The sequence below is a fragment of the Tympanuchus pallidicinctus genome, unplaced genomic scaffold (genome assembly GCF_026119805.1).
Source record: "Tympanuchus pallidicinctus isolate F22 unplaced genomic scaffold, pur_lepc_1.0 scaffold28, whole genome shotgun sequence".
Classification (NCBI taxonomy): Eukaryota; Metazoa; Chordata; class Aves; order Galliformes; family Phasianidae; genus Tympanuchus; species Tympanuchus pallidicinctus.
In genome coordinates, this window is record NW_026294745.1 from 1,817,569 (window position 1) to 1,839,063 (window position 21,495).

General features: G+C 45.6%; 1 protein-coding gene across 1 annotated transcript in view; it reads left to right on the forward strand.

Moving 5' to 3' along the window:
• The window catches only part of KDM2B (lysine demethylase 2B), a 99,565-nt gene that overhangs the window by 11,913 nt on the left and 66,157 nt on the right, over positions 1 to 21,495 (forward strand). The window contains 4 exon segments of the mRNA XM_052690929.1: positions 7,303 to 7,481; positions 10,274 to 10,380; positions 19,388 to 19,481; positions 20,382 to 20,535. Coding sequence (XP_052546889.1) covers positions 7,303 to 7,481; positions 10,274 to 10,380; positions 19,388 to 19,481; positions 20,382 to 20,535 — 534 coding nt within the window.

The following is a 21,495-nucleotide window of genomic DNA, read 5'->3' on the forward strand; positions in this document are numbered from 1 at the left end:
TTGGAAACGGTTTCTAGTTTTTTTGTAAGCAGTGAATGATGTACAGAATGCTGGCATCCAGATTGAATTTGGCAGTCATGGCCTTCTCTTTGCAGAGGGCTGAGCTGGGGGGTGGAACAAGTTCCCTTATTACTTAGTGTAAGCAAGCTGATGTAAATAATTTAAATTCAGCTGGGGCATAAGGAGTTACTGCCCTCCTGTGTGCAGTGTGTGAGGTACACACAGCAGCCACAGGCTGTGTCAGACTTTCATCCAGCCATTCTGTGTGCTGCTGTAGTCCCAGGGAGCTTCAGATGAGATAGGAGTTCATACACAAAAGATTTCACAGAAAGACATTCACCCACCCAATCCATGCTCTTGTAAGTATTCAGTGATGAAAGGAGAATGGAGAGAGGTGAAATGAGTATAAGCATGCATTGTAAGTAATTGTTGTTCTGGTTTTATAAAGTGTGATTTTTACTTTTTATATGTATGTATAAATTTCAGTACTCAAACAAGAATCATAAATGCACAGAAGTGCAAATGGTGGTGGTGACTGCAGGCCAGGTGGGTAAAGGCTGCAGGAGAGGGAGAGAGGCACAGAGGCTGTGTATTGTATTTCTTTTTTATTTATTTTGGTGTGTTAGCACAGCAGTTTCCAAGTCAGCAGTGCAAATGTGTTCAGCTTTTTGTTAGCAGCTACTCCAAAAAGCTGAAAACAAACCAGATTAACTGTTCTGAGTAACTGCTTCCCAGTGATTTTGTTTTATTGTTATTCACTCCTCCTACATATTTGCTCCACCTCACAAACTGATCTGCTCTGAAAATTGTATCATGGCTGAGTTCACATCGAACTACAAAACAAGATGAGAGGCTTGTGGTGCGACCTGCAGGCAAGTAAGGGGGAATTTTGTCCTTATGTACAGTTCCCCATCCTGTGAAAGGAAATTAGCCTTGCAGAGACAAGAGAAGAACAAAGCAGCCACACACTGCAGTTCATAAAACTTTCCATCATTCTTCTGAATGCCTTTTCTATAGAGCAGTGCTTCATTTGTTTCAAGGCAGTTGTGAAATTGGAGACTGAGAGGAGTGAAGAAGGAGGCTCATTAGAAAACCTTGTTTATAAAGAGTAAATTCCAAAATTAACCTGCCTGTCCAAAGGAAGTGCACAAGTCCACCCTCAGTCTTGCACTGAGGTCTTGATGAAGACGTTTTCTTCTCCATGTGCAGAGACTTGCCTGTGAATTGGAGCACGGTGCTTAGAGACACAGGGCTGAGCTAGGAGTCACGAGATGCTGCACCTCCAGGAGGCGTTGCTCTCTTCCTCCTGTTCAAATACCGTGTTTTTTTCAAAACACAATGGATGAGACTTTTGTGTAAGAGTCAAAGCTGCTCTTACTTTGTACAAGAAACCTCTCCTCCCATATTTACTTTAATTGTAAGATTCTTCCTTTGTTGCTGATGTTTATTTGTCCCGTGGTGTGAGCTGTTCCCACCCTCCTCTCTGACTTGTTATTTTCATGTTAGCACAGTGTTGAAGCATCTGATCAGCAGGCTGTGAGTGAGACTGCTGGAGTGCTGACCAGAATGCATCTAATGGCATCTAATGGCAGTGGGCTCATTGCTCTCGTTTAGAAGGGCAGCAACTTCATAGCTTTTTTTTTATTAAACAACTTGTGGGCTTGTTCTTCAGCCTCTGTGAGAACTGACATAAAGGATGCTCAGGATCCTGCACGATACACTGTTCAGCAGGTGGCTCGGGGCCATGGGTGGCAGCTCTGACAGCTGAGGTGCCGGGGGATCCAGCAACATTTCGAAGATGGGAGATAAGGCCGAGTTGTTGCAGGTTGAAGCTGGGATGTTCCGTGAGCGTCTGCAAAGTAATTGCATGTAGGTGCTGTTTCCTTTGATCCAAAGCCTATGATTTAAGGGTGCTGAGCTATAGACTTGACTATCATTTTTTTCAAAGGGAACATGGAGAATCAGTAAGCAGTGTAGGTGGCGGCCGGCGATTTGCCTCAGGTGTTTTAAAGCTATTTTTGCACTATTATATGAAAATTTCATTGAGATTTTGTGGAAACATTTCCTTCAACATACTGTTCTATGGCCAGGATATGTTTTAAAATCTCCAATATTTATTTCAAACTTTCTTAATGAATCAAGCTCCAGTTGTCCTCCCAATGATGCTGCTGGGACTGCCAGTGTGCTTCGTGCTCTGAGGCTTTTCTGTAACAAGGAACTCTGCTGAGTCGGATCTCAACCAGATCAGCAAATAAATGTTACTACTGAAACAGTAACTTCCAGGTGCCCCAGAGGTAGGATAGATCAAACCAATGGTCTGTCACTTAAGTGGTTTATATCGTGCTGCTGGTGTGAGCTGCCTAAATTTCTAGCTGTTGCATTTCTTTTTCTGCATGAGAATTACATAAGGACCATTAAAAAAAAAAAAAAAAAGTGCTGTTCTTCTGAAGTGATTAATTCCAGTTCTTGTCTGGCAGGTGTCTCTTTTTCAAGTACTGCACTGAGGAAACACTGGCACATCCCTTTTGTCTCTTCTTTCTTTTCCCTTGAGCGACCTCTCCTGTTTCCTTTGCATCTGTCCTGTGTTGGTGAGGCTGCTCTATAGTACGTAACTCATTTCACCCCCAGTCTCATCATAGCTTGGGAGAAAGTGGAGAGAAGTTCTTTCAGCCTGGAACAAGTGCTGCCATGATCATCTCAGCAGCTGTGGGCCGGTAACAATGGAGGGATCAACGTACCTGGCTGCAAGCAGCAGCAGCCTGATTCGGTGGTTGGTTTTTGTTTGTTTGTCATGAGGTCTGGGGGACATGCAGGCATGTGTGCTGAGACAAACTCATGTCACTTCTGATCCATTTCTTCCTTGCTCAGATCTTGGGAGAGTCAAGCCAACTGGGTGCAGTGTGCAAACTGCGGGGCTTTGCTGGGCACCCTCTAAGGCAGAATTAAAATCAGGAACTACTTAGAACCCCCTTGAATTTTCGTACCGTGATCTGATGCCAGACGATCATTTTGTCATCCAGGTTGGCATATAGTTTCTGCTAATGCTGCCTTTTGTCACCTGTTACAGCATTTCTATTCTTAATGCTATTCATGGGCACTGCTTCTAACAGCACTTTTTCTTGCCCTGCCAATTAAGTCCAAACTGGTGTCCTCTCTTCCCTTCCTTCTCTCCCTGCTTCTGGTAGTGCTCTCTTGTCTCCCTCCTGCTTGCAGGTTTGGGCTGGGTGAGGTGCCTCAGAAGGCTGAACAAGAAGAAACCACCCAGCCTTCTTCCTCCCTCACACAGAGCAGGAGGACTTTCTATTTCTGTTGTGTCCCAGTTTAGCTCTCAGCACTGATGCTGGGCTAAGACATGATACATGTCTTATGACATGTGTTGAGTGAGCCTTGATTCACAATTGGGACTTCTGTGCAATAAAATAAAAATGTTCTTTGCTTCCTCCTTATGCTTAATAAAAAAGAAATATTGTGATGTTTGCCTATGTTTAGCATGTCTGCTGCCTTGCCATTTTGGAAGTTGAACCATCCCTATTTTTAGAGCTGAGCTTCCTGTTTGATCACTCTTTAAGTTTGTCCTTTGCTTAATACAGTACAACTCTTCCAAAAATAAATAAAAATCTTAGTTAAACTGAGATAGTTCTGCTAAAAAAGTCATGTTCCTGCCTAGATATAAACTGCAGCAAATCCTCTTTGGATGAACGCTGTAACAAAAATCAAACCTCTCTAAAATATATATACCTATAATGTTAAAACACGAAAAGGAAGTTGAACAGTGACCACAGCAACGTATCAGTTATCTCAGTGCTTTTGTCTACAAGTGCATTTAAAACCAGTTGTATATGTGGGAAAAGCAACCAGACCAGCTATTCAGATTAATTGCCCATAACGCTGTTGTTCTTCTGCAATAAGCATTCTTAAGCTTAGCTCGTCCAGGCTAGAAAACAACTATCTTATCCTAGGGTAGCGGCATGCAAAGTTTCAAGTACTTCATGATAGCTGGTGTGTTTTAGCGTCGTAAGTTACCTTAGTCCAAAATAACCTTTGACTGTAGTTACAACTTTACCTAAGTATTAATCAGCATGTTTTGGAAGTTTGCTGTAACTACAGCTAAATGTGTCTCAAGCTCCTCCTGTAGAAGCTTGGAAACTTTTTTTGTGTGGCTTTCTATGGCTCAGGTTTTATCTCAAAGAATTGCTGGAAATCACACTTTAATATCTTTACATCTATGCAAAGAAAAAATGGCTTCTACATAATGCCACTGAAACACATTATTTGCCATGAACCTCTTTTAGTCTTATCGTGTTAAGGTTTAAGACTTTGCTAGCTCAAGCTCTTCCTATAGACATGCTCTGAATGAACCTTTTGTTGTACAAAGATATCTAGCAGCACGGGTTATTGCAGGTTGGCACTTCTACAACAAATGGCAGAGCTGCTGAGGATGGAAGATGAGGAAGGTGCTTGTTGGGCGCAGGTAGCCTTGCGTCTCTGTAAGAAGGAAATAATCTGAACCCCACTGAAAGGCTCCTGGTGTGGGAAAGGCTCCAGTCTGGGGCTACAGGAGGGCAATGGCTGGGGCCTGTGCTGTGGCGGGGAAACTATGGGTGGGAGAACCACTATGGGGGCACGGAGGTGTGTGGAAGTGTCCAGATGGACTCTTGCTGCCACTCATTCTTCTGTGTCCTCTGGAGGATCTCAGACGTGGGATGCATTTCTGTAACTAAATTTGTCCTGATGCTGGTTCTGAAGCATGGGGAAATCTCATTAGTAGCTCTATTTGAGCAAGGTCGTTCTGCTCTGATTCTTGTCCCTCTAGCCAGTGCAGGCTATCACGTATCTGTGCTCTCCAGCTCAGAAGCTCCAGAGGGACTGACTGGGATTCAGGTCAAAGTTGCAACTCTAGGTACAATTAACCCACTAGTGAAGCCAGCAGGCTTCCTTAGGCTCTGCCAAAATCCTGCGTTGCAATCTGGGGATGTTTTTCCCTGTAGAAGAGTAAAGATCAAGAGGGAGCAGCAGACCTGGCCCTCAGCATTCAAAGTTGCTTTCTGACTGCAGGCATCAAGCTGCCTGTTATGCGCAGATCTTAATTCTGTCACAAATGGTTAAAATAGTTCCCCAAGATAGCTTTATCCTCTTGATGTGGACAGGCTTAGTAATAACTGGGAAATGGTAAATTGCACACAGTAAATTGCACGCAGCCTCAGAAACTCTGCCTGAACTCACATCTCTCAGCCTCTGTGTGTTCCTCTCTCTTGTTCTTCACCGGTCTCCCTTTCTGGATAATATTTAACCTTCTCCTAGGGGCAGGAAATAGGTGGGACAGCTGAATCTTTTCAGGAGAGAAGAGGAAAAAGAGCTGGCGGTAAGCCAGAGCCACGGGGAAGTGGGCAGTGAGCTGAGGCTGTGAACCTGTAATTATATGTCTCAAATTTTGCAAGCGGTGCTCCAGAAATCATTATGCACAGGGTGTTTGGTAGCGCTGTGGTTTAAAAGAAAAACAGCCCCTCTAATTACTCTTTAATTCAGAAGTCAAGTGACTGTCGATTCACATCTTAGCTCTTCTGCTTGTAATTGATAATCAGGTACATCTGACAACCCTGTTATTGAACTGGGCCTCATATTTTTAATTCATCAGGTAACTGCTGATTTTCCTTTCAGAAAGGGTAATTGAGAGGCTGTATGAGGTCGCTTCCAGTGCGGCTGAGATCAAACCTGGATTGTACTATGGCACGTCTCAGACTGCCACAAAGCCCTTCAGATTCAATTTTTCAGTATCAAAGTGCTTAACCCCTGTGGGCTGTGGTCTCTGCTTTAATCCTCAGGCTGTGGAAGCCAGCAACCAGGCTGGTGCTAATTTAGGGGCTGTTTAGTAGGACTTTCCCAGCTGATACCCTGATGAGTGGAAAACAAACTTTCCCCCTAGAAGGTAAAGTTAACAGTTAAAAAAACAACAACAAAAAGTAAGTTAAAAAAAAAAAAAAAAGGCAAATGGAAACTGGGTTTTGTGTATTGTTTCAAACGTGCAAATACCAGATTTAAGCATGTTTGTGCTTTTTCATGCGTAACTGAGCTCTCTCCCCATCCTGCCTCAAGGTGGCAACACTACGTGCAGTCCTGAGTTCTGACTGAGGAATCAAATCCCATTTTGGTGGTGCTGCAGTGGAGTCTGACTGACAGCCCAGTGAAACTACTCCAGACTTACACTGTATAAATTTTTCTTTTTGATTACAAAGCTTTATGGTCTTGAGTTCCTTCCCAGAATCATTATCACATCTGTCACTGTCACTGCTATCAGAGGCTAAGGATGTTTTTAATGGAGAAATGAAATCCAAACTATCATTCTTGCTGAAATACTGCTCCTAAGCACACAATAGGCCAGGTGCTGCAATTATTAATAATTCCCTCTGATGGCATAATATAGGCTCTCCGTTTTGTTTTAGTACAATTTACTTAGAGTTATTTCTTCAGCGATGGAAATTGTTTTGGAGTGATTTTTTGGAAGCGCTGCAAGTTTGTTTGCTGGAATCCTTCTCTCCTGGAAATGAGGCATGTCTCTCACAGGCTCCCTTTTGCTCACACACAAATGAACTGCTAATTAAGATGATGAAATTGCTGAAAGGGGTGAAACCTTCCACTTGGCCAAAGAGAAGATTGTGGATTAATCTGTATAAAGCTGAAGGCTCGATTAGAAACTGCTGTTCAACATTTTGGTGCTAATGAGACTTGCATGTCTGCCACTCAAGAAGCTGCAAGTATGTCCTGTGGTTTTGTGTAGAGACCCAAAGTGAGCACTTCTGCTGCTTTCATCTCCACTGGTGATGACTGGAATTGAGAATACACAGCAATCAGTATCAGGTGTGCAGCAGTTCATATCATCTGCTTATGCAGACTGCTTCTTATGGTAACTTTTGTACATGGCCAAAAGCATCTTGAGAGGCATATGAGAGGCATGTTTGCAAGACTGCACGGTATGGTTTGGAGAGCTAGTTGTCTTGCATGCCCCCTGCTACCACATTAAATCAGTTCTTCACAGATTTTAATGTACTCCTGCTCGTCTTGTCTGTGTAAAGGAGGGAAGAACTCTCCATCTCTCTGGAGCAAAGGCAACAGATGACTCGCTCAGTGTCATACTGGGCACAAAGTCTTGTTCCAGGTTAGTTACCTGCTGACTGAGCTGCTTAGGACCTGGGGAGGTACCGACACTGTTCTGTTGCCCTCTAAAAACAGCTTCCCTGCAGTTGTTGAGAACTTACACATTTAAAATAAGTCAAGTGTTTTAGGAGCATTTCTGTGCATTTGCAGGAAGTCGTCGAATAGTGGATGTGATGGATGTGAACACGCAAAGAGGTGTTGAAATGAGCATGTCCCAGTTTGTGAGATACTATGAAACGCCAGAGGCCCAGCGTGAAAAACTCTACAATGTCATCAGCTTGGAGTTCAGTCATACAAAGCTGGAGAACATTGTCAAGCGTCCCAATGTGGTAAGGGATCCTGCTTACTTTCAGCTTCTTTCCAATAAGCAGTTGCTTTGTAGTAAATAATAGAGCTGGAAGATGCACACTAGAAAGAAAGTAACGTAACTCTTGTAACTCTTGTCTGTTTAGGATCTCATTTTCCACTGTCTCCTTGGTGCTGGAACTTAATCTACAGGAATTAGGTGCCTGATGAGCTCTTAATCATGTGATTTGTACTGACATCCAATTCTTTTGAATGTATTTAGGGGAAACTGCATTTAAAATTAAATACCTGTCTATTGTCTTATGGTATTGTGTAAGTGTTAATGTGCAAATACAACCTAATCCAAAATAACAATAGAGCTATTTTGTAATGTAAAATATAAAGCTATTACTACCCTAAAGAAAGCAGTCTTAGTCTATGACTTGCTGAAGAAGGAAATTGTGGATTATCTCTAAGGAAGAGGAAATTTAAAGCCATAACCTAGGAGCTTAAATTCCTTCTACAGACCCTCTTGTTCAGTGCAAAAACGTTCAAGGGAACCAAAGCAAAGAAGTTGAAAACACATGTATTAAATATAGAAATTTACACAAAATTAATTTGTCATAATTACTGCATGGTCAGAATTGGCATCATCAGAGGAAGAAAGCAGATTTGTATGCGTTTTGGAAAAGTGGGTGACTCTTGTAACTTCATGGAGTTACTAGCAGTGAAACTGTGACCTTGTTAATAAAGATAATTTCATTTATTACTAAAAAGTAGCCATACGTGAGTGAGGATGACAGCATCAGCTTGTTGTACACAGTGATACAGTGGAGGAACTGGCATTGGAGGTTTCACAGTGTCTCCTCCGGACACTCGACAGAGAAATTTGGGCATTGGTCCTGGTTGATCAGAGAACAAAGAGACTTCTCAGAGCAGAATGAGTGCTGCTTGTTCCACTGAGCCTGTTTCTGGCACTGAATGTTCGTGGTGCTGCAGAGTGTAAAACTATAGCCCTATGGTGCTTTGCTGTCAGCCACTTTTCTTGCAATTTCTAAGTGCTATTGCAGCTGTAGTAGTGGTTGGTTTTGTTTGTTTTTGTTTTTTTTTTTTCACTGGGGACATCTCTTGCATTTGCAGGCAATATAAATGCCACACTTATGCCCGAACTGGTGAAGAAAAAAAAGTAGATGGCAGACTTTATAGCTGATTTATGGAAGTAATTATTGAGTAGGGTTTGTGTTCTGTTACATGTGTGTCACAAATTGAATATTAAGCACTTATTCAGAAGTTTACACAGGTTTTTGCTGTCATTCAGACACTAGCCAGGCAGTTTTGGAAGTGCTCTGGGGAGTTTCTGGTGTTCACTTGATCCCGATTTTCCCAACACATCATTCTCAGCGAGCTTTTAAAACATCTGTGCTAATTTCCTGGGTGCTCAGGACTGAAACATGCAATTAGGTCCCTGTTACCCCATGTAAATTAATTTTTCATGTTTGTTTAATTCAGCCTGAGTGTAAAGGGGTTTGTAAAACCAGCAATATTTAGATCTCACTGGAAGAGTGCTCTTTCAGCACCCTTCAGGTGCTGCAGTGGGAGATACAAGAAGGTGCCAGGGACTGTGGGGAAGTCCAGTCAGTACATAAAGTCAGATATTAACCAAATACTGTATTTGTAGGAGTAAATCCTGTGAGTGCTGCAGAGCTATTTCAGCCCACAAGGCAGAAGTACTTGACTTTGTGTAAAGGCTGTGGGTTGCAATATCAGCATGTGGGGATTATTTCAGAACTGGGGCAGTAATCATCAATTTTGTTTCCACATACAACTGTGATAGTCACGAATTGGTGCTACTTCTACTGCCTCTTCTCCAAGTACTGCTTGTTAACAACAGTACCTGGTGCAGATGGAGAAATAGATGAGCAACAGCCCAACCTGCAAGAATGTCACGTGCTAAATGCAGCATTATGAAATGCTCTGAAATGAAATGCAAGCCTTTGGGTCAGCTCATACAAATAATCATTCTTGCACGGGCCTTTTAAAATATGCAGCAGTCAGGATGCTAGGTTGAGTGCTGCCCATGGCAGAACTGTAGCTCTCAGTTCTTGCTGCACACAATGGGAGGAGAGGTGACCAACAAACACCTCGGATAGGTCTCACGGCCCTTCTTGGCCCATAGACAGCACGGCAGGAGTTTGGAGCTGTGTCGGGATGTGCAGCCACACTGTGGCCAAATGCCGCACTACAGCCTGCCTGGTTGGACTTCCCTCCTTCACTGGAGTTAGCCGTTTTGAAAGCTGGTGTGCGTGGTCCACTTGTGTAATCAGCAGGGAGTGTGACGGACACCAAGGACATCACCAAAAACACCAACCAATGAGATGCAGGCTCGACCTTACTGATGGTCAGCTAATGCTCTGGCACCCAGGAGAGATGTGTTAAAATGTCCCTACCAGGCACCAGGTTCCACCTCCTCTTCATCTTGCTGGTAAAGTCTTTCTCGCTGTTCTCTCCTGCCATGCTTCCTAGAAGTTTGGCATTTGAACAGGAACTTCGATGAATCTTAATCTGAAGTAGAACACTGGAGGAGATGATGATGTAATTACTCAAATCAGAATGTGGTCAGAAAATGGGTTTAATGTTCCTTGAAATGGAACGTATTGGAAAAATGTAATTTCTTTTGTGCTTGTGTTTTAATGTTCATAAATGCAGTTTCTGGGATCTTGGTTACAAAAAAGTGTGCCTGCTACTCATCTGCTGCTGACCCTATTGAAGTTCCAGCCAACAGGGGTACATCCTACAGTGTGTTCAGTGACTAATAGTTGATTTTTGGGGCTTCCAGGTGGACTTAGTCGACTGGGTGGATAATATGTGGCCACAGCATTTGAAGGAGAGACAGACAGATGCTACCAATGCTATTTCAGAGATGAAATACCCAAAAGTGAAGAAGTAAGTTTCTTTAAATGTTTTCCTCTTGACCTCCTGGTTTAATTCCTTTTGAACTCAAAAGCAAGAAGCAAAGAAAATCTTTATTTATTTATTTTCCGTGAGCAGGAAGAGAAATTGATGTGATTGATCTGTTTAAGCACTGCAATGCTGATAGGCTGCTCCAGGTTTGAAGGAGAACAATTCTGTGCTTGAGAATTTTACAATGGATGCTTCATGATTTAAAGCTTGTGTTTGGGATCTTTAGGAAAGGAATTATGTATGTGCATGCCTCTTAAATTTCCCGATGCAATTTTTCTAAATATTTTCAACTGAGAAATAATCTACAATTTGAGTACATTTTCAGTCCAATCCCTTTAAAAAGTACCTTTTCATTTCTGTTTTCAGCAACTGTTTTGAAAATGACAGACTACCTCTGATCTTAAATGATAAAGATGTGAGAGTGGTCAAATGCTGTAGCAGGCTTCCTACTGAGGTGACTGATGTCCCATGCCTATCAGTGTTCAAGAGGTACTTGGACAATGCCCTTAACATTACTTTATCTGTTGGTTTGCCCTTTAGTGGGAAGTTGGACTCAGCGATCTGTTGAGTTCCCTTCCACCTGAACTATTCCATTCTCCAAAAGCACTGGCCCAGAAAGCCCCTTCACAGGATACAGATGTCTTACAATTCATACAGTAAAATCAAAGCCCTTCTGTAGGCTGGATTCAGATCCTTCCCAGGTTCTAAACTACTAATGGCTGAAAAGTTGTCAGCTGATGCTTTGTGAAATGAGCTTGCAGTCCACTGTTAATAGGCGTGGGTCTCCCTCAGAGATTTGTTTCTACCACTCATGGCAGTTTTCTTACCTGCTGAAGTTCCCAAGCATTGGACTTGCTGCATACACTGTATTTCTGGTGGCAGAAGACCCTCTCAGAACAGGTTTGATGAGGATCACAGGTAGATTGTCCTTCTTCTGCCAATCCCAGTTGTAGTCTTTGGATGAATTTGCTACTATGAAATCACCTCAGTGCTCCTTCTGTTTGAATGTCTCCCTCTTGGAATTGTAGTGGCTTATTTGTTTTTGCTTTTTAAATATTTGGAATAAAGATTAGAGGAAACATACCACTTTTGGAGGCCTGAAAATATGCATTGTAAGAAGTTTCATAGGAATAAACAACAGAAATTGGATTTATTGCTAATAATTTTAACAGCTGTTGACTTGTGTGGCCAGTGAGCAGCAGATAATCCTGGAAGCACTAAATTGACTTCACTGCTGTTTCTGTTTTAGAGGCATTTTCTATTGGCCAGACCTAATGCTGGCAGCGTCTCACACTCTGTTGTTGAACCAACTTCTAGCGCTCTGCAAATTGCTTAGAACTGCTTCCAAACTGTAATGTCTAAAATAGATTGATACTAACATATACAAAGAAGTGTGCAGTCCATTTTGCATCATTTTGTCTCTTATTCCATAATAACAAATGTTTCGGAAGGTGCAGGTCTCCATAACAGGAGAGGCGTTGTGGCACGCATTGGGGGGAAGCCCTGTCCTGCAATTTGCTGAGCACACCGATTTCAGTAGAAGTTAAAGGTACTGTATCCTGAATAAGCAAACTGCTTGTTAGGGTCGTCAGATATGGATAAGAGTGCCAAGTTTCACACATGCATCTGGAAATGTCCTGTGTGATTTGCTAAAGTTGTGCAGTCAGAGCGGAAAATAGAACTCGGGCAAATTGTTTCTGCTTCCCAAGTGATTAGTCCACTAAACAACATGCTTTATGTATAATAAGTTAAAACTAAGGAACAGAATCATGTTCTTAAGATCTTCAGGATTCCTGGGCTGTACAAAGAAAGAAGCAAGGAAAACCGTCCCTTACCTGGAGCAGGCGTGCTCCAGATCCTGAGGAAAAAATGCAGTCAGTAAACAAATCAAGGCAGAGATGGCTTCAAGGATAGGGTAACAACATGACTAACAGAATTTAGCAGAAAAAGCAGAGTGTGTTCTTGCAGTTCACTACTTGCATCATGAACTGCCAGATGGTAGGTTTCAAGGAGGGATTTTTAGAGAAGTAGCAATTCAACAGATTTTGACATGGAGCTTTTCCCATGTGTGGGGGGTGACCTGTTAGAAAGAAGGGATGCCTGTTCAAGAAGTAGACATGTAACCATAGAGGTTGCTGCCACTAGCAAAGGGAAGGTAGAGGTTGGCAGCTTGATGAACTAGTAGATGTGATAGGTAAATGGAAGTTAAACACTGAAAGACTAGGTGCTTGAAATGTGAAAATGGAGTTTGTTGTGGGGAAAGAGAGTTACTGTGCATAAGAGTTAAAGGCAAGCATGATGCAGCTGGAGTGAGAGGGTTATTTAGTGAGCATCATCTAGCAGAAAGGGTGGAGAAAAATTATTTACAGCACTGGTGGCACAAAATTTTTATTGGTCTGCAGAAGCAACAAAGATAAATTTAAAAGCAAATATTGATAGTCTAGGAGTGCCAGAGAAGTTGTCTCGGATGAGGACAAAGCTCCATGGTGCTCGGTAACCTGTCTGCTGTTGCCTGCTGTCATAGCTGCTCTGGGGAGAATGGGAAAACAGCATGAGCATAAAATGAAGCAGCCCCTTAATAGACTTCTGAACTTCCACTGTAAGCAGTTCAGGCAGGGACTTCTTGAGCTGGAAGTGGTTTCTGTGTGCTTAGTGACTCTCAGGAGATTTTTCTTCTTTAAACTTGTCCAGTTTAAATATGAAATCCTCAAGAGATTAGCTTTCTCCATCTCTGGGAATTCACACTGCCCCTTTCCTGTATAGATACCAGTCCCAGCTATTGCTATGAGTGCCCAGAGGGCACGAGCCCTTATTAAAGAGATTGTGTTCAATCATGGAGCTAAATGTCAGTGCTGTCACTTGTTTCCTATGTCCCGTTTGTTTCTGCGAATCTCCTGTATTCGTATTCTATAATTCTGACTGCTGTTGCTTGGAAATTGGATTGTTTCATTTCATTTTGGTTTTTAGCGTTCTCATAATACTGACTCTGCAGTATGCCATACCCACCATTAACGTGTTCCCTACAAACAAAAAGCACTCCAGCGAGCGCGTTGCAGTTTTGCAGACACAGATGGCATTACCAGACACAAATGTCTGTCTTGGCTCCTGCACATCGAGTTCCGTGCTGGGAGTGAAGTTAGAGAACGCTCCATCTGCTGCGCTGCTTCGGTTACTAGGAGTGCTACACGTGCTGGAGGCTGCTGTGGCTTTCACTTGGATTTGCACCATTAACTTAAAAAAAAAAAATCAAAAATCAGGGTAATGAGGTCATTCATCTGTCTGTAAGTAAATGACTACTTTCCTAATAAGAGCCTTAGAGGACTGAATTAAGTGAGGAACAGTTTATGTCAAAAAAATAAGTAGAACTTTCCAAGCACTGCATCTTAAGCAGCAAGAAAACGTGAGAAGTTAGGTACTGGCCTGCTGAGGTGGTGGTGTGACAAAATTCAAACTGATGTAAGTTGGCATTGCCCCTGAAAAACTGTCCTGTGCCCATATTGTCCATCTTTACTGCCAGAACATGCTGTTATACAGCTGCAAAGTAAACTGGACTAGAAATTGGTCTGGCTGAAAATCGACTCAGAAATAAAGAAAAATTGGTCACTTTTTAGGCCATTCCAGCCATCACATGATTGCTTGGATGTTTGTGCCAAGTGAGAAGCAGTGCAAGAGCACGACAAGATCACGGCAGGGGGATTGCAGGCAGAGTCCTTCTGCAGTTCATGCGAGGTGCAGATCTATGTGGTGCTGGGAGAGCAAACAGCAGCTCACTGCTGCTGAGATCACAAAGCAATGGCAGCAAAATAGCAACTGTGCCAAGCCTCAATCACTGCAGCAGCCTTCTGGCCTTAAAAATTCTTCTTATTAGAATGCCTACACACTGCTATAATAGATCTCTAATATCATTGCTGTCCTTCAATAAGGGATGATATAGGGGGATAGGACTTGATCTCTTGAGGTCCCTGTGATTGTGTGATTTTACATGAAACATCGACTTGTTCACAAAAGGGTGCTGCTCTGTTACAATACACTGTTAGCCCTGTTTTTCCCTCTGCTAGGCAGTTATTCAGCCATCCATTCCTTTCTATTCATTAATTCCTTTGCTAAGTAGAGATGGATTTAAGCAGATGCTAAAATGTTCCATGGAGCTGTGGTCTAATTAGAAGCTGAGGGTGCGCCTCTGGGGACAGAAACTGCCCTTTGAACTGAGGGAGCTCGCAGGTCCCACAAGGCAACCTGGTGCTGTTTAATGCATGCGTGATACTTCTGTGCACAGTGTGTGTCATTTGTGAATTGTTTTGGATACAAAACTGCCCCACAGATATAATTAAGTACAAGAAACGGAGGCCAGTAAGCACGAGTTCTCAAACTTCTTAAGCTAGCCAGGCAAATAAAACTTTATGTCTTCAATTTGATACATTAGAGTCAAATCCTCCCTTGTGTACAGCTTGGAGGACTCGCAGACTCACACGTACAGCTGAAATAAATGCTGGTCTTTGAAACTCCTTGTGGTGTAGCTGGGCAGCCATGTCACAAAGATGGAGAAATGCACTGCATCTGCAGATGCCAGAACGCTATTCCAGCTTCATGTGCTCGCAGGGCAGACAGGCCATGTTTTTGCAAATTGGCAGGTTGGTTCATTTCTTCACAGCCATCGCTGCCTTCTCAGAAATTTAAGCTTCCAATTAAGAGAGAGGCCTCTCAGTTCTTAAAGTTCAAAGGTAACCTCCCCAGCATTAGCGGAACGCACGCCATAGCGGTGAGGTTTGCAGTCAGTCTTGAAATGGTAGCTGGGTGCAGCTCTGCTGTTCCTCTCTGTGAGCTGTCCCTGCCAAAATCCGATGGCTGGAATGTAAATAACTCCTTCCTCGTGAGGTCCCCACATGCAGCAGGAGGCAGGCTGGGATCAGGAGCACAGCGGTGCCTTGGTGCTTCACAGCACCTTGGATGGGAGTGGGGCGAGGTGGGACCAGGTCGGCATCAACTGCTCTCTTTGCTACGGTGTGATCTGGATTTCTGGTTGCTTTGTAAAATCTCTAGTGCAAAGTGAGGCCGTCTCTTATCTGGTACGTTGTTTCTGTCTGCCTGACTCAGCCTGTAACCCCCTCAGGGCAGGCACCAGGTCCTTTATGTGCTTTTGAAGTGCCTGCCGCACGCTCCACCTTTAATGATTAGTTCCTTCGTGGTCTGGAGAGGCGATGCTTTGCCTGAAGAGCTCCTCACCTCAGGCCCTGCTCCTAGCAGGGGATCCGGGGCTGTGGGCTTCGCTGTGCCCTCGGAAGGTGGAGCTGGCCCCGAGGCTGCAGGTGGGTGCCCGTGCCCTGCTAGCGGGCTGGAGGTCCCCAGTCTACGAGGGGAAGCCAGGGGGAAGCCGGGGAGCCCTTTCCGTGAGGGTCCCATCACGTGGGGGGAGGCCACGGGCCTTCTACGAGGGGAAGACGGGTCCCCCTGTCCTCGTGAGGGACCCGAGGCCCTCGGGCCTCCCGCAGGGGCTGCGGGCGGGGTCGGCGCAGCGGGGGCCGGTGGGGCCTGGGCGGGGGTGGGGCGGCGGAGGACGGCAGAAGGGGCCGCGAGCTCTGGCCCCGTGTGTGCCGGGTGACAAAGGTTCCTTTTGTCTGCCGGCGTAATTTGTGGCTTTCGGTTACGGGGCCCCCGCGCGGGAGCGTGGCTCGGGCCGTTAGCGTTGCCCGGGGCGGAGGTGAGGGGCAGCGCGGAGCCGCTCCGTCCTGCCCGCCGCGGGGCCCGCTTCTTCTCCCCGCTTTGGCTCTCGCGGTCGGCTCATGGGTTTGTGGTATTCGGTTTCAGGCTTAGGGATTTCAACCAGCCGGCGCTGCTCCTGGGAGGAAGGAAGAGTGAGCTATACTTTTCTCATTGGCCCGAACAAAAAACAGAAGCCTCTGCTGGGGTTTGGGAGTGGTTTATGGGCTGAGCTCAGTGGCAGGGGAGCCCTCGCAATGCCAGAGGGAATAGAGCCGTATGGTGCACGATACCTAATGCGAGAGAAAAGGAGCTGAGCTCAGGGTAATGCCGCCTGCGTGTGCTCACGCGTCTCCCCCGAGTCCGTGTGCATGTGCATTTCCCTGCCTGCGCGCGTGCCTGCGCCCGTGCGCGTCTGCATCCTGCCGTGTCCGCTGCTGTCTTTGTTTCGCTGTTTGCTTGTGGGTTCGGAGCGATGCGTGGCGAGTGCATTGTGGGTTTGCCTGCCAGCGTGGTGCGTGCGGAGCAGCGGCTCCGTGTTGTTTCTGCCTCCGTCTTGCTTGGTGGTTGCCTTCCTCTGGATCATCCCCCGTGCTCGTTTTGGGGGATGATCTTCCCTGTGAGTTCACAGCTTACTCCATGTTTCTCTGCATCCTTTCACTAATGGTTTTACACAGATTTTTTTGGGGGAGGAAGTTCTTTTTTCCCTTATATCTTAGACCCTTCCTCCAAAATAACAGTGTGTTAACCTAAACAATTCCCGGCTGTTGGAGCATGAAACAAACTCTGGTGGGGAAGGGAGGCTCTCTTATAGGAGATTACAGGCAGCTGCCTGGCGGTGGAAAGCCCACGCTGGTGCTATGCAGGGGTTGGACGTGGTGGAGAACAAGTGGAGTGGGGCATCCTTTGCATCACCTGTGCTCTCAGGGCGTACCTCTGACATTGTGTCCCCTCACACTGCTTGGGGTTGTGCTCCCATAACCCATTACCTGCTGCGGCCCTGCATTTCTATCAGTGCAGTTACCGTGCGACAGCTCTTTTTTAATAATAATAATTACTATTGCGGGTGCGCGCAGTACAAAAAAACCTGAAAAGTTGCTCCTTTCCCCACAGCAGCAGCAGCTGCTGGAGCAGCGGTGTGTGGGGCTGCGCGGGGCCATGTGACTGCGGCGCGTTGGGAAGGAAGCGCAGAGGTCAATGCAAAGGCATTGTGCCAGGAGGGCTGCGGGCTGCGGCCCCTCCGTGCTGCGGGGCCGGACAAAAGCGGCCTGATGGGGTGGGTGAGCAGCAGAAACCAAAGGGGAGCTACGCTGCGTAGTGGCTCCTTTGTGGATGGGATGAAAAAAGGTGTTTTTGTAGTTGAAAATGAGCTGTATGTTTTTGTTAACCACCATTTGCCTGGCTCGTGGCACCCACCTGGATTGGAATGGAGGTTGTGTGTAGAGAGCTGCAAGAAATCAAAGGGAAATGGACAAAAACGTGCGTTGGCTTTGCTCTCTGCCTGGGTGTTTTCTCACACAGCTAAATTCTCCACACTTGGGTTCGACAGGGCACGAATGCTGTTGTTTCCTATCTGAGTGCAAGAGATCAGCAGCTTCAGGTTGGCGTTAGCTGCTGGTGGATGGGCACAGCCACGGGATGACGCGTTCGCCTTCGGGCCCCGCAGTGCCCCCTGATCGGGGTCTGCACAGGTAGCTCAGTCCTACTGAACTGATCGTGCCATGCGTGGCTCGCCTTCCACAAACAAAAGGAATCAATTCCAAAGGGTTTGGATTTCTGCTTGAGCACAATGCAAACCCCTCGTCCTCAGTGCTGCCTGCAAACCGAGGGCTGGTTTTATTCGCCATGATTCAATCTGTGACTTTCTGCTCTTTGGCTCAAAGAAAGGTGACTTCCTTCCTGGGCTTTTATTGGTTTTAATTTCTGGCTGACTTCTCGTAATCAACAACATCTTGGTGGGCTGCAACATGAAAGGAGAAATTTAAGAGAGAAAAAAAAAAAAAAGCATTTGGGAGGGAAGGACTCGTATTTTGAAATGGAGCATGTTGAGAGCCTGGCCAGCCCCTGGGCTAGCTGGGATTCCTGAAGCACCCCGGCTGCCCAGGGCTATTTCTCCGCTCCCGCTCCTGGGGGCGCCGTGAGGAGAACCCGCGCGCCGCGCTGAGCGGAGCCGTAATGGCGGGCGGCGGCGCGGGACCCTGCGACCCCGGCCCGCCTTCCTGACAGCGCTGCGTGCCGGCCTGTCAGCCCGGGCTCGCGGCGGTTGCTAGGCAGCGGCTCCTGGGGCCGAGGGCCGCGCTGATTGGTCGGGCGGCCGCAGCCTATCGGCGCGCGGGACGTTGCACGCCGCCTGCATACTGCTGAGCCTCTCGCCACCTGGATGTGCCGAGAAAAAGGCACGGTGCTGTGATACCTTTTTTTTTTTTTTTTAAATTATTTTTATTTTTCCCTCCACCTCCCCTTTCTGGTACTGTTTCCGTAACCAAAAAAAAAAAAAAAAAAAAAAAGAAAAAAAAAAAGCCAAAACAACAACAACAAAAAAAACCCGACCCTAAAAAAACCTCCAAACCAAAAAAATAAACCCAGTCAGGCCATGAAACGGAGACCGGAACAAGGAAAAGAGGTTAGTGGGTTAAGCGGTGTGCGTTTCCTGCGGCCGCAGGGCGCTGCAGCTCGGCCATCGCTCAGCGCCGGGCCGCGGGGCTGCGGGCGGGGGGCGCCGCCGGGAGAGCCGCACCGAGCGGCTGAGCTGACGGGTTGGGTGCCTGGCCATGCTGCCGGCCGCGGCCTGGCTGCCTCCTGCTACTGGGATGCCGAGCGATGGGAACAAAAAGGAGCTAGCTCGCCGAGCGAGGTCTCTGCCCCCCGCTCCTTGCTGGAATGGCAGCGGTGGCACGCAGGTGATGAGAGCTTTTATGGGCAAATGCGATTTTTCAAAACTTGGAGGCTATTTGCGTGCAACTCACGGTGAAGGTTATGTCTGAGCATGAAGGAGAGCGTGCAGCGGAGCATCCAGCGACGGGCGGTGCTGTGCTGCTTCTGACAGCGTAACTGCCAGCCTTCCTCCATTCCCCGACTCTGGGAGCTCCTGGTTGTCCAGACAGCAAACTCCAACTTGGAGATGCACTTTTTTCAGTTACAGGCTAATTATCATTACAGACAAAAACCTCTGTGCTGTAGACGCAAAAATATGATTGGTTGGAAACGGTGTTGCGCACGCAATACTCTGTAAATTAAGACATGAAAAATACGTTTCAGACTGATTCTGTTTTGTCCTTCGCTCTGCTTTCAGGTACTGTTTGATGAGTGTGAAAGGATGCTTCACTGATTTCCATATTGATTTTGGAGGCACTTCAGTGTGGTATCACGTTTTCCGTGGGGGGAAGGTAAGCGAACCTTGCTTGATGTTTGTTTTTATTCTTCTCTGCCTCTTATGGCGGGAAGGGGTTGCTTGCTTTTGTTTTTCTTTCACTTTTCTTGTTTGTTTGTTTGTTTTTTTTCTTTGCTAGTGGGTTGTCAGTCTGTTTCGGTTACCTTTGATGCAGATGCAGTTTGCAGAACTGGAAGGACACAGTTTGCCTGTATGAAACAAGCAAGAGATTTGTTGGAAATCTGTAATGCGCGTGTTGTTTGGCGGTGACTTTGTGCATGTTATTGCTGTGTGGTTAGAAGTGTCATGGGGAGTATGTGGCTGTGTGTACCCTCGTTGGGTCGTAGTGCCCTCGTAAGTCACCTTCTGTAGCTGGAGCTTTACTGTATCCTTTTAGAGATTTCATGGTCCTCCTGTGTGCACATTAAGCTGAGCTGAAGTGTTGCAGAATAGAGAAATGTTAAAATGTGAACATAGCCACACATGCTGTGTATCTTCACTGGTTTAGGTTGCTTTTCCTAATTGTAGTGTAGACAGCGTAAGGAGGGCACTGATATAAGTGGAACAGATTGATCATCCCTGTTGTGCAGACACCGTTAATCTCTGTGTGCAGTGAAGTTGTGCTATACCAACATACTGTTTTGAACTGAAAGTGAATTGTGCAGGCATCTTCTGAATGAAATGTTTTATGGAAGAGAGATGACAACTGACAGTTATCTTGCCACTTCCAGCACGTAATTGCTGCCGCTGTCTGCTCTGGACCTCAATGTACAATACCTGAAAAATGTGTTTTATGCAGAAAGCAGGCTTGGTGCTCTGCATTCATTTCTCTAACGTAGGATAAACTTCCTGGAATCTCTTAGCTGTGTATTTTTGTTGACTGTGGATAATAGTGACATCTTTGCTTTATTTTTAGATCTTCTGGCTGATTCCGCCTACTCTGCAGAATCTAGAACTTTATGAAGAATGGGTTCTCTCAGGAAAGCAAAGTGATATCTTTCTGGGAGACAGGGTGGAACGATGCCAAAGAATTGAACTGAAACAAGGCTATACATTCTTCATTCCTTCAGGTACCACTTGCTAACTGTTTTTGGAATCACTGGAATTGTGCTTGGCTCTCTGTAAAACAGTTCTTCACATCTAAGGCCTGTGCTGAGCTCTTTATTCTCTGTGGCAAGGAAAGGCGAGGGGCTGAATGCGTTTGATTTCCCAGGAATTGTCTCGTTGAAACTGAGGATGTACATGCAGTGATCACTTGAGGGAGGCCCTGGCTCTCTGAGGCTGTCAGTCCACCGCTGCTCAGAGGTGCTGTGACTATTGTTACTGCTGTTGGTTTTCTTGGAAAAACACTTTTCTGTTTTTGTTATTCCGAGGTAAAACTGCTGTTAAGTATATCCAGTGACCAGTGATCTCTTCTGGCAAGATTAACCCGTGCTTGTTATCTATGACTTTGCCACTGTCTGTGGTCTGAGGTGGATTGATTCCTGATGGAGCCCAGTGGAGATTGCGCTGTGTGGAGGAGCAGGTGTTACACTCCATCAAAGTTGCTTTGTGGTGAAACAATGTTATTTAACGGTTATAATTCTTCAGGACTTGTGCTGATGGAGGGTGTGCTGGGTATGGACGCCTGCCAGTAGTGCAGGCGTGCCATGATTTTACACTGCTGCCTGCCTCAGTGGCTAGGTTGCACGACTCAGCCTCTTCCTGCATAGCAGCCAAACAGTTGCTGCTTTGAAGGCTGATGTCTTCAGACCTTTATTCTGCTGCCTAGAATGGATTAAGGATGGTGCAATCTGTAACGCTCTTCATTTCAGGCGATATCAGGCTTTGCTCTGACTATTATGGGTCTGCAAGCTTCTTTATAATGATATAATACATTGCCTCTGTCTAGTGGAGCTTACCAGGGAAATAAGTATTGATAGCCTTTTTACATGACAGAAGGACTGCTTGGTAGTTCTTCAGCTTCTAGAATTACTTTGCAGAGATAAGATTGTGACAGTTTTTTTTAGTCTTAGAGGTGGATAGTATGC